At 51.0% G+C, this 12,693-nt stretch overlaps 1 protein-coding gene across 2 annotated transcripts; it reads left to right on the top strand.

The window, feature by feature from the left end:
• The first annotated feature begins 4,172 nt into the window (after positions 1 to 4,172).
• LOC121355274 (keratin, type II cytoskeletal 6A-like) lies at positions 4,173 to 10,083 on the top strand. 2 transcript variants are annotated; one of them, XM_041470549.1, is made up of 10 exons: positions 4,173 to 4,736; positions 5,292 to 5,506; positions 7,114 to 7,174; positions 7,794 to 7,889; positions 8,139 to 8,303; positions 8,685 to 8,810; positions 9,012 to 9,232; positions 9,529 to 9,563; positions 9,734 to 9,862; positions 9,929 to 10,083. In XM_041470549.1, exons 1-10 carry the CDS (start codon positions 4,173 to 4,175, stop codon positions 10,081 to 10,083), a joined length of 1,767 nt encoding a protein of 588 aa, XP_041326483.1. The 2 variants fall into 2 exon arrangements, with proteins under 2 accessions (XP_041326483.1, XP_041326482.1); XM_041470548.1 differs by having other exon boundaries at positions 9,734 to 9,889.
• The last annotated feature ends 2,610 nt before the right edge of the window (positions 10,084 to 12,693 follow it).

Below are 12,693 nucleotides of genomic sequence, written 5' to 3'. Positions count from 1 at the left end.
ATAAGAGACAAGATAATTAATCACCATTCATTTATTAACATATTTGGATTAATCCAAAATATTTTCTTCCATGCAAGGGAGGGTTTGGGGCATCCAGACAAAACCTCAGGATTCAATTTTTGCTTCCTTAAAAAGCCAGAGCAAACCCAAGTGTCTGCAGGGCTCTTGGGGAGGCTTTATCTGGAAGATCTGCATTGGGGATGGGTGCTGGAGCACAACAACAGCACTGATGCAGATATTTCAGGCAGTCATTGCAAAAGGAGAATAAAACAAAGAAAAAGTGGAGAAAAAACCCTCAGCCCAACTTTATTGCAAAGCCCCTATTGAATTTTAAAGGTCCAGATGCTTTGCTCTGCCCTGACCTTGCAACATCCTGGCCCTGCATAACTCCGGGCAGAACCTGGGAAGGAGCAGGAACAGGGGAAGGAGCAGGAGCAGACATGCCAGCGTGTCCTGGCAAGTTCAAAGGAGACGTTTCAGCAAAATCTTTCTCAAACCCAGGTGCATCAAAACACAGAAACATCTCATCCCCTTTGCCCAGGAAATCAAAGGAGCCTCAGTGAAAGACTAAGTCCAGGGATAAAACCAGACTCAGAGTCCCAGAACCCCAGAATAGTTGGGGTTGGAAGAGCCCTCTGGAGCTCATACAGTCCAACTCCCTGCCAAGGCAGACACCTGGAGCAGGTGACGCTGGAGGGTGTCCAGGTGGGCTTGGAATGTCTCCAGAGAGGGACAATCCATGCCCTCCCAGGGCAGCTCTTCCAGGACTCTTCCACCTCCGTGGAAAGAAATTCTTCCTCATGTTGGGGTAGAATTTCTTGTGTTCTGGTTTATGGCCATGATTTCTCCCTGCCCAGGGAGGTGGTAGAATCACCATCCCTAAAGGTGTCCAGGGGATGAGAGGATGTGGCTCGCAGTGCTCTGGGCTGGTGATGAGGTGGGGATCAGGCACAGATGGGATTCCATGATCCTAGAGGTCTTTTCCCACCTCAGGGATTCTGGGATCCTTGTCCTGTCACTGGGCATCACTGAACAGTCTGACACCATCCTCTTTCCACCCCTTGGAGATGTTCGCATGGATTGATGAGAGACCCTCTCAAATGAGATATTTTAATGGACATTTGGATATTCTTATGATTTCTGGGATCCTCTCTCAGTCCCCTCTTCTCCAGACTGATCACGCCCAGCTCCTGCCATTTCTCTTCATCAAAGAGATGCTTCAGACCTCTCATCACCTTTGTGGCTTCCACTGGACCCTCTCCAGAAGCTCCTTGTCCTTCTGGAACTGTAGAGTTCAGAGCAGAACACATCACTCCAAACGTGGTCCCACCAGGGCCAAGTAGAGGGGCAGGATCCCCTCCCTGACCTGCTGGCCATGCTTTTCCCGATTTCCCAGGATTCCATTGAGAATTCCATTCTTTCTGATCATGAGCACTGCTGGCTCATGTCATCCTTGACTGTCATCCACCAAGACTCCTCAGTCTCTGCTGTCCAGAAGATGTTGCAGACAGGTCAAAAAATCAGTGAAGGTTAAAAATAAACTCTGAGTAACCTCAATTTCTGACCTCGCCAAATTGCACAGGTTGGGTGTGAGGATTTAACACAGTTCATGACAACACAACCTGAACCAGCCTGGAGAGTTTTTAACATCTTTTATCCAGTCCCTTCTGAAAAAAATAGCAAATCAGAGCTCAGAGGCAGCTCCTGCAGACAGGAGCCCTGTTCCTCCTCCCCTTTCTCTGCAGTGCCCTCACCCCCCAGACAACCCCCCATGACATGTCCTGCCTCTCCACAGGGAACTGTCCCACCTGAGGGGCCAGCACAGCCGCCCTGCAGCCCTCAGCACATTCAGTGGGACATTACATGTGAGCAACACAAACCGAGAAAGGAAAGTGTGAGTGACCGCGAGATTCCACAAGAATTTTCCTTGTTTTGGTGCCTAAACCATCCTTTGCTTTGCTTTTCCAAATCCTTTGTAATAGTCAACTTAATTGCCATTGTCTGCAGCAACACAGGCTTTCCTAGAAGAGCTGGGGAAGTAATGATTGCCTTCCACATGAATCCTTTCCCTCTACTTTAATTAAAACCTGTGCTCCTGTTCCCAGGTGTGACTTTGCATAAGCAATTTGGGAGTCAAAGGCAAGTTCCCTGCCTGGCCCCCGTCCGCAGGCTCCTGGCACAGTTGTGCCAGTTCACATGGGCAGGCATAGGAAAGCAAATCTCCATGGATCTGCCATGCTTGGAGCAGAGTTTATTTATTTTCAGTATCACTGTGTTATTTTCAGCGCCCAGAGGTCTCATGGCTGAGGTTGCTGCTGCTGTGAAATCGGGAGCCGCTGGGTTTGGATGGAGCCAGGGGTGAAGTTTTCCCAGCAAAACGCTGCATTTCCAGTAGGTTATTCCCACATCTCCACTCCCAGGGTGAGAGCACCCCCTTGCTACAGCCCAGCCGCCTCCCGGTCGCAGGAGGGATTTTGGATCAGCCTGTTTGGGGATCAGCTCCGATCGCGCCCGCGGTGACTCACTATCGGAATCGGGAGCGTCCCAAGGAGATGGGAGTTGGGAGTGCTGCTGATTGCAAGGAGACAAAACCCAATCAAACCAAACCAAACCAAACCAAACGAAACCCAACCAAACCCCTCCTGCTCAGGCTCTTTCAAGTTCCCAGACAGAAAAAAAGCAGTGGTTGGAAACACATCAACACAAACAAGCTCTGAGACGCAGCCGATCCGCTTAAACTCCTCCTTTTGGATTGAGCTTCTGCACTTTTTGCTCACGTAGATGAATTTGGGAATTTTTTTGGTTGAGCTGCTCAGGGTCTCATCTCTCTGTCTTTCACTATTACTTCACCTGTCCAAGGTGGGCAGCCTTGGCCAGTGGGCAGAATCCAGTTCACAAAAGTATTTGGGGAGGCATTTTGAGTGGGAATTAGGGGATGTCTTCTCCTGTATCTCGTGTCCAGCTCTTCATGGACACAAGAGAAGGCACCCCAGCTCTCGAGCATTTACACAACCCAGATTCATTGTGGTGGTTGAAACTCCTGCACAAGGGTTCACCCAGTAGCAACATCAAGAGGCAAGAGCTATTTTAGAAAGTTTTTCCAACTGTGTGATCTCAGTGGAGTGAAGGAGGGGCTGGGAAGGAAAGTGGATGAATTCCCCTCCACAGAACATCTTTTAGAGCCAGCAGTGACGTGGAAACTGTTGGATAAATATGAAGGGGGGGGCGGAGGGAGGCAGAAAAAGTGATAAAAATACCACTTCAGACGGAGCTTTTGAACCCTGAGTCTGACAAGGAGGTACTATAGAACCACAATAACTTCAAGCAGCTTTTTAGTAGTATTTTATAAGTCTCTATTAAGGAAAGTACTATTTAATCTATTTTGATGTGATTTTGGAAAAAGCATTTACTTGCTGTCTTTCAAAATTGTGCTAACTAATTCCCCAGGTGCCCCTGGAATGAGGGTAGATGATTTTTGGTAAGACCCCAGAAAATACTGCCATGACACAACTTCCACTCAGCTCATCTACTCAAGCCCATGTCCATTTAGATCCAGAAAAAAAAAATCAAACTTGAATATTAAAAAAAAGCACAATGTCAGCAGTGATCATTAAAACCACCTTCAGACCCAACTTTCCTGAGCCAACAACAGGACACGCATGGCCAGTCACAGAGCTGGAAACCTTGGAAAAGCCCCTATTTTTCTTGCCTATGCAACGTGTTAAACCTGAAAATGCGACTTGCAAAATCTTTGCTTTGCTCAAACGAGCAAGTCCTTGTCTCGCCTGAGGGAAAGCGGCTCCCAGGGTCTTGGGAATCATGTTGCATCCTGCCCTGAGTGCAGACCTCGTCCCATTCAATGCTAATTCCATGACTCAGAGCGGCGGCTTTGGTGGAGGGGGGAGCTCCCTCTCGCCGTTACTTTCCTGCCTGCAAACAATGCATTTTTCAGCGCCTTGCCATAGCCGAGGTGTGTTTGACAAGGCAAGTTGCTGCAAGGCACGTCAAGTTCTGAATTCCCGTGCCAAGTTTTCCAAGCAGATAAAAGAGGAGGCTCCCAAGCTCTCCCATTACAGGGGTTTCTGTCTCCATTGCCCTCTGCTCTTTTCCTGCTGCGCAGCCTTTTTCAGTTTTCCTCTCTCCTACTCTTTGTCTTCTCAACTGAACCAGCCATGAGCCGTATCTCTTTCAGATCATCTACTGGAGGGGGCATGAGGGGCTTTAGCTCAGGCTCTGCTATTGTAGGAGGTAGTGGTGGTGGGACCAGAAGCAGTTTTAGCTCTGTTTCTGTCTCCAGAGTTGGAGGAGGAAGAGCTGGAGGTGGAGGAGGCTTTGGAGCTGGCGGTGGCTTCGGCAGCAGAAGTCTCTATAACTTGGGTGGAAGCAAAAGAATTTCCTACAGCTCGGTCGGTGGAGGTCTACGGAGTGGAGCCGGGGGAGGATACAGCTTCGGTCTTGGCTATGGTGGCGGAGCTGGCTTTGGCTTAGGAGGAGCCGGTGGTGGTGGTGGCTACGGGCTGGGAAGTGGATTTGGGCTGGGAGGGCCCGGATTTGGTGGCCGAGGTGGCTCCGGGTTCCCTGTTTGCCCACCTGGTGGCATCCACGAAGTGACTGTCAACCAGAGCCTCCTGGCACCCCTCAAGCTGGATATCGATCCGGAAATCCAGAAAGTGCGAACACAGGAGAGGGAGCAGATCAAGACCCTCAACAATAAATTTGCCTCCTTCATTGACAAGGTGAGAGTTTGGTCTGAACCATCGAACCACGCATGCTATCAGTTGCCTCGGGAAAAAACTTCAGGAAGAAACTTCATTTGGATTTAGGGACTTGCCTGAACTGATCCCAGACGACAAACAACATGGGCTTGGCTGAAAACTAAGAACTGTTTTATGTTTCCTCTTAGCAAGGATGAGTTTTTCAGCACTTTATATTATTGACAAAGTATTTATCTCTCTTCCCTGTAAAAACAATCCTGGGGTGGATGAATCTTCTACTCTACAATGGGATACAACCAGTTTAAACCAGTAAGGTGGGCTGAACATCTACTGGGGGGAGAAACATTAAAGTTGCAAGTACCGGTGTTTGGCCTGATTAAAACCCCTGAAAAAATCTTGCTAAACATCTCCAGAAGCTTCTAATACTTTTAAGAATCCAACGCCCTAAACTGGTACACTGCTAATAATTCCCTTCTGATTGTCTCGCCATCTCTGGACCTTTTCTGTTGGTGATCCCACCTTTTCCTGGCAGTTGTGAGGTTTTTCACACATGTCCCTGGTTTTGTTTCTCCCCAGGTGCGCTTTTTGGAGCAGCAGAACAAGGTGCTGGAGACCAAGTGGACCCTCCTCCAAGAGCAGGGTCACACTGTCACCAGGAAGTCCCTGGAGCCCATTTTCGAAGCCTACATCAACAACCTCCGGCGGCAGCTCGACAGCCTGATGGGAGAGAGGGGCCGGCTGGACTCCGAGCTCCGGAGCATGCAGGACATGGTGGAGGACTTCAAGAACAAGTAAGGGATCCCACTCTGCAACGTGAGTCGTTCCAGCCAGGAGAATCTGGGCTGGTGCTCGTTCCTGCTGGTGCACACTTGATGTTTGATCCGGGTTCCTCTTTCCAGCATAAAACGTGTTCCCAGAATTACCCCTTGTTATTTTACATTTATCACAGGCAAGGTCAGTGTTTAGCACAGAATTCCTGGGGAACTGCTCCAGAACGACAGAGGTCACAGTCTGATTCCTGGAGCCTCCTGAAATAATATACCAGGAGACAGAAAAATTAGTACATTTTTGAGGATAATAGGCAAAACCAGAAATGTAGCCAATAAACTTCCAGCTCCAAAAATCCCCCATTTCCCATTCTGTGAAGGAAATTTCCAGAGGGTCCAGGTGACCTGGGAGTGCTCGGGCTCGCTCAGCTCCCATCACCTGGAAGATGATCAGCCCTTTGCCAAAAATTTCCCTGGGGAGGGCATTAACCTCCTGCTGGGATCCAGTGGAGGGGGGATGGATCATTCTCAGGCCACACCAGTCAGCATCTGCTGCCTGGAGGGGATTTTTGGGGGGGATTTTTAGGTGAGGCCATTGACATTTGTCTGAGAACAAACAATATGTCCCTTCTTCAAACAGTCCTGCCTGCAAATTTGAGAATCACCCTGCAGGGCTGGAATATGTTAATATTAGGTAGTTAAGCATGGGAAGAGACAGATTTTTGGGAGTGGGACTGGGAAGACAGCACTTAGATCCAACAGGAGGGACTGGCAGAGCTTCTGGTGTGGTTTTGGGTGCTTTTGAGGTCTTGAAATGTGTTCTAGGCTTTTAGAAATACTGGTTAGGCCCCTAATGATGAATTCTACAGTCTGGATTTCAGAGCTGCCTCCTGGGAAAGAGAACACATTTTGTTTTAAGTCCAGAATTTGTTCCCAGTCCACTGGCTTATTCCTATCCCTTCCCTGTCCACTAAGAGATCCAGCTGCAGGGAAAACTGCCAATATTGGTGAGAGGAGTGGCACGAATCTGCCTTTGAAAGCCAGGTTTTGTCTCAATAGCCTCCATGTTTTGTCTACTTTCTAGCTAAGCCCTGCCCTGATTATCTGATGAGAGAATGTTGCTCAGAGCCATAGAAAGTTCCACAGAACCACTGTCAGGGCTGTAATGATCCTCTCTTGCACAACCATGGAGTTTTTTTGTTTTAATTAAATGCTGCAGTGGGTTCTTCAGAGCCATTAGCATTATTATAATATCAAATACCAAATGATTGCTTTATTATACATTTGTAGGCATTGCAGTGCAGCTTTGTTGAAAGTCTTTTGCATAACTTTGCTTGGAGCGAAGGTCACCAGGAATGGCTGCTCCTGCTTCCTGCCAAAACGGGCTCTGAATCTGCACATTTATGTATGAACTTGACTTTATGGGCAGTGATTAAAATATATTAATTTAACTGGGACTACTCACACCATGGAGTCCCACAGTTCAAAGACACTAATATTTGCTCTGCGTCTGCTCTGGATAAACAAGTGGGAGTAGGGAACATATCCATGAGCCACAACTGATGATTTGGGAATGGGGTGCTCCCACCTCTTCATTCCATCCAACCCCCCTCACTCTTTTATCCTGGCAGATATGAAGATGAGATCAACCGGCGCACAGGTGCTGAGAACGAGTTCGTGGTCCTCAAGAAGGTGACTGGGTTGGGAATTATGGGCCAGGAAATGGAATTAACTCACCTTGCAGAGTTCAAGCAAGAAGTGGTGGGAGTTGGGGTCCTTTACCTTCATGGCTGGGTCAAGCTGGGAGATCAGCACATTCTGGGCTGGGTCCTCCTGAGGCCAGGAATGCGCACAACCTTCTCTGTGCCAACAGAGCTGCCCTGTTTTCTGGTCTCCTGTGGCTCAGCTCAACTCAGTCTCTGGTCACATCCTTGTGAGTCAGAGCTTTGCCTCCTGCCCAAGAACCTGGTTCTGGCTCACAGTCAATGTCCAGCTTTACATTAAAAAAATACCTTGATCACAGGGATATAAAAATGAACCTAAGGAACTGCTGGCAGTAGCACAGGTTGCCTAGGGAAGCTGTGGTTGCCCCATCCTTGGAAGAGTCCAAGGCAGTATGGTCTGTGGAAGATGTCTCTGCCCATGGCAGGGGTGGGAATTGAATGAGCTTTCTGGTCCCTTCCAACCCAAATAATTCCATGATTCCACGATTCTATGAATAACAGACCTGGAAGCAGGCATGGTCCCATTTGTGTCCTGAAGCCCCTTTGTGTTCTGGTTTCATTAGAAACCATTGGTATCCTCTCTTTAGGACGTGGATGGTGCTTACATGAACAAGGTTGAGCTCCAGGGCAAGGCCGATGCGCTGGCAGAAGAAATCAACTTCCTGAGAGCTCTGTATGAAGCGGTGAGTGGTTCCTGGAGAGCATCCCCCAACTCCTGCCCCATGGATCCCACACCCAGGGCTCTACGGGACCAGAGGAGAAGGTGGTCCCAACCTTTTGAGAATGATAATGCAGAAATAAGTTACAAAATGGAGATGAAGCAAGGAAATACAAAAAAACATCTTGGCGGGGAGGACTCCCAAATCACCTCATCTCTGTGGTTTCCACCATGGACACCAGATCATTAACTTCATTTTTTGCATCTTCTGCAGGAGTTGTCCCAGATGCAGCAGCAAGTGTCTGACACCTCCGTGGTGCTGTCCATGGACAACAACCGGAACCTGGACCTCAACAGCATCATCGCCGAGGTGAAGGCGCAGTACGAGGACATCGCCAACCGGAGCCGCGCTGAGGCTGAGGCTTGGTACCAGAACAAGGTGGGTAACCGGGGTGACAGACTGATTTCTGTGGTCAGAAATTATCAGAAATTATTTCCCATCAGCTGAGACAGGGAGACAGGGACGAGATGTTCAAAAGTTTTGACTTTGGGCTCACAGAGTCACTGGCAGAACTGGCCTTAAACACTTCCCCTTCCAGGTTCTTGTAGGTGACAATGCCCAGGTCCCCTGTGCCATCAGGCACTGCCTTCCCAGCAGATATTGAGAGTTAAGGGCAAGTGCCATTATTCCATGGGCAGATTTCAGAGAAATCTTGTCCCCGTAATCCTCATCCAGACCTGCACTTTGTCCCCTGAAGTCCCCTCAGCCTTCCCTGAGCTCCGAGTGCTCACCAGTGATTTCCTCCTTTCCCTGCACCAGTACGAGGAGCTCCAGGTCTCTGCTGGGAGACACGGGGATGACCTGAGGAACACCAAGATGGAGATTTCAGAGATCAACCGGATGGTCCAGAGGCTGCGGAATGAGATCGACAGTGTGAAGAAACAGGTAGGAGAGGGATGGTCCTGCAGAGCAGGAGGAGGTGGGTGGGACATGATGGTGGTCAGACACAGCAGGAAGAGCCAGATCCCATCAGGAGCCCTCAGTGCCATCCTGAGGGCCACCAGCCACTGTCCACAACCCCCCAGCAACAGAGTGAGTAGTTTGGGGAGCCCAAATGAAACAACTGCCTGTTCTCCCCACTCCCAGTGTGCCAACCTCCAAGCAGCCATCGCTGAGGCCGAGGAGCGGGGCGAGATGGCCCTCAAGGACGCCAAGGCCAAGCTGACGGAGCTGGAGGATGCCCTGCAGAAAGCCAAGGCTGACCTGGCCCGGCAGCTCCGGGAATACCAGGAGCTCATGAATGTCAAGCTGGCCCTGGACATCGAGATTGCAACCTACAGGAAGCTGCTGGAGGGCGAGGAGAGCAGGTGAGGACACGTGGACCTGCTGTGTGCTGACCAGGGACCATCTCCTTGGGGTCAAACAGCTCTTCCCAAGGGGCTGGAGCACCAGGGCAGACAGACAGGTGGTTGAAGTGGTGAACTTTGTAGGCAAAGTTTTGTTTCTCCAGCTCTTGGCACCTGATACTGATAAAAATGAGCACTGTCACCTTTCACCTGTAACACAGACACACCCCATCCTACTGAAGGCCATGCAGGCCTAATTAGATGGTCCCATGGACCAGGTTTTTGGCATTATTGCTCATTTTCCCCTTTCCCAACAGGCTTGCTGGAGAAGGAGTCGGAGCTGTCAGTGTCTGTGAGTATCACCTCCCTTCCACCTCTTCATATCCCCCTCTTTCCATCTCTTTGTGTCTGCCTCCCTTCCACCTCTTCCCACCCACCCCTCACCAAGGGGGTGACGCTGCAGATCTCCCCACCTCGGGAGTCCAGCTGTCCCCTCACACGGCTGCTCCTGGTTCGTTCCAGCCGTGGTCAGCAGCTCCAGCGGGATGGGCTACGGCGGCGGGAGCTGCCTGGGCCTGGGCGGGGGGCTCGGAATGGGCGGTGGCGGCGGCAGCAGCAGCTACACCATGAGCAGCAGCGGCTTTGGAGGCGGCAGCGGAGGCTTTGGTGGCAGCGGAGGCTTCGGCGGCAGCGGAGGCTTCGGCGGCGGCAGTGGAGGCTTCGGCGGCGGCAGTGGAGGCTTCTCCGGGGGGCTCAGCTATGGCGGAAGCAGCTCCTTCAGCTCTGGGAGCAGCCGGGGCGTCAGCACCAGCACGGGAGGCAGTGTCAGGATCGTTTCCAAGACCACCACCAGCAAAAAGACCATCAGATAAGGCTGGCAAGCACATGGCCGTCGGCAATTCCGGCCTCTGCCCTGCAGATCATGGTGTAAATAGCTGCGCTAGAGCCTCTCCTTCCTCCGTCCTTCACCTCTGGGGCAGCAGGGGGGACCAGGACCCCTCTGTGAGAATCTGGAGCACCTTTGGCTGAAGCATAGGTTGTAACAGGTCACTGGCTGGGCATGTACCCTGTGGTGCCCCTCTGTCAGCAAGCCCTTGGTCTCTCCTCCAAGTCAGGCGTTCAAAGGGAATTGGAAGCACTATGGAACAGGGACAACCATTTCGTTCATCCCATTCCAAGGGTGAATCACAGCCTTGTGGAACCACAGTCCCAGGTCCTCAGCAGTGAAAACACCTCCACGAGGCTCTAAAAGCCTCTGCCCCCCAACATATGTTACAACCTCCAAAGGTTTTGTCTGCAATTCAAGGTTTCTTCCAGCCCCTTCTGTTTTCTCCGGCACTTATGGGAAAGGTTTTTGCTTTGTGTGTATAAGATTTCTAACTAGTCATCCTCGTGGCTGCAGCCTTCTCACTTCCCTGCCTAACCTACTGTAAGGTCCAATAAAAGAGCATTTGTAATTTTTAAACTCTGCTGGGTTTTGGCTTTTCTTCCTTCCTCCTGCTGTGGGTGTTGGTCTGTACCATGTCCCTGCTGCACTAGGGACACCCTGAGGGCAGTTCCTGAGACAGGATTGGCTCCTTGAGGAAACAAATCTCAGTTTTAGGACTTGAGCTCTAGGACAAGTCAGGGCAAATGGAAAGGAAGGTGAGATGAGCAACCTGGTCTATGGAAGGTGCCCCTGCCCATGGCATGTGGGTGGAACTGGATGGGCTTTAAGGTCCCTTCCAACCCAAATTATTCCATGATTCTCTGGATGGAAAACTGAGGCACACAAAGGAAAAGCTGCCTCAGAACAGAGCCAAAAGCTGGATGAAGCCCACTGCAGTGGTTAACTGCAAAGTTGCTCTTTCTGCCTGTCACTGCAGGAGGAAGGAAATGCACGGAAGTGGGGAAAAGGAAGGTGATTCCCAAGGGTTTATTTGGGATTCGTGGGCTGGTTCATGCAGGGCATAGCTCAGCCATTAGTTTGTACAAGCAGGAGTAAATTGTACATCAGAGGAGCCCACCTCTGGCATCAGCACCATGGCGAGGACACAGTGAGACTGGCACACAGCAGGGAGGGCTTGGAGCAGGTGGGCATTGCCCTGGTTGGGAAGAGCAGCTGCAGGGGCAGGCACAGGGTGAAGGCACCCAAAATCTGCACACACACTGTTTGCACACTGAGGTTTCTCTGGGATGTGCAAATATCCCATGAAACATCCTGGCTGCTCATCTGCAAGGGCAGTTTCAGAGCCTCAGGCTCATTTGGAGTGAACCCAAGGTCTGCCAAGGTGCCCACAGCACTTCAGTCTCCCAGTTCCCACCCAGCTGTCCAGGAGGTTTCCATGACCTGCCGGGCTGGGGGGGGGTCTCAACTGAGATCTCATACCAGCCCCGGGCTCCTTCCTGTGGCTCCACAGGCATCTCCTGATCCTGCTTCCTGCCAGTGCCAGGTGTGGATCCCGGCAGGAATGGGGAGCACCAGGCAAGGTGGGAATCCAGCCCCCATGGCAGGACAAGAGCCATGGGCAAGGAAAGAGCCAGGGCAGAAGGGAGGCAGATGAGGAAGGTCCCACAGCCCTTTGGGAATGCTGGTCCCAAAAGGAGATGGTCAGTGCCCATCAACCCATCCCTTAATCCCTGCAACCTCCAGAGGGGCTGTAAGCCAGGTCTGCCAGAAAAAGCCCTTCGTGCAACATTCCAGAGGGGCTTTCCAGGGAAAAGCCTCCAAGCTCCCACACCAATGGGACCCCCTCGTCCATCACCTGGTGCAGGTGTGAGAGTCCCAGCCAAGCCAGCCGAGCATCTCCAGCAGGTGGGGACCCAGAGCAGGGAAAGGGATGGTCCTGCCCAATGCTCCTGTGGTGGGGTGAGCATCCTGAGGCTCCACTCCAGCACCTGGGGAGAGCCATGGAATGATGTCTTGGGAGAGCTGGGACAGCCCATTTGCACCATAGGAGGTTTTATGGTGGGTGAATGGTTGGGCTCCATTAATTGAAGAGTTTCACCCACTTTTCAAGCATCTGGCCGTGTTTCTTAGAATGATTTGAGGGAATGGGGACAAGCCCCAGAGCTGAGGTGGTGGTTGGAGGCAGAGCAGCCCAATTTGTTGGGTTTTATTATTGAAAATGTCAGATCTGATGGTGTCTGGGTTTTAACCCAAGTTGTACAACACGTTGGACCACTGGCCATGTCAACACATGGGTCCACCACCAATGAACTCTCCATGAAACATCTTTGCCAAATCCTTACCCATCCCCATGGCACCAGGACAGCTCCTGAGCCTCTGTGAGCCAGTGTTGGATCTGTCTCCTGCACGCTGAGGGTGAGGATGCAGCCAAAAAAGCCCTGAGCAGCTCTGTGTGTTTTTGGGTTCCAGTGAAGTGTTCTAAGAGCCCATCCTGGCACATCTTCCTTGTGAATTTGCAGAGCAGATGCAAAAAACTGTATTCAACTTCCTCCATCCTCCTGATTTGCAGAGACCTGAAAAATTTGACACATTC

The sequence above is a fragment of the Pyrgilauda ruficollis genome, unplaced genomic scaffold, assembly GCF_017590135.1.
Source record: "Pyrgilauda ruficollis isolate IOZ18807 unplaced genomic scaffold, ASM1759013v1 scaffold248, whole genome shotgun sequence".
Taxonomy (NCBI): domain Eukaryota; kingdom Metazoa; phylum Chordata; class Aves; order Passeriformes; family Passeridae; genus Pyrgilauda; species Pyrgilauda ruficollis.
Note: the sequence above shows the minus strand (reverse complement) of the source record. Positions and strands in the feature narration are given on the sequence as shown.

Excerpts from the sequence above, each read along its gene's own strand:
- LOC121355274 (XM_041470548.1), top strand. The coding sequence starts at position 4,173 with ATGAGCCGTATCTCTTTCAGATCATCTACTGGAGGGGGCATGAGGGGC. Across the intron at positions 7,890-8,138 it reads TGAGAGCTCTGTATGAAGCG|GAGTTGTCCCAGATGCAGCA; the intron begins GTGAGTGGTTCC and ends CATCTTCTGCAG. Across the intron at positions 8,304-8,684 it reads AGGCTTGGTACCAGAACAAG|TACGAGGAGCTCCAGGTCTC; the intron begins GTGGGTAACCGG and ends TCCCTGCACCAG.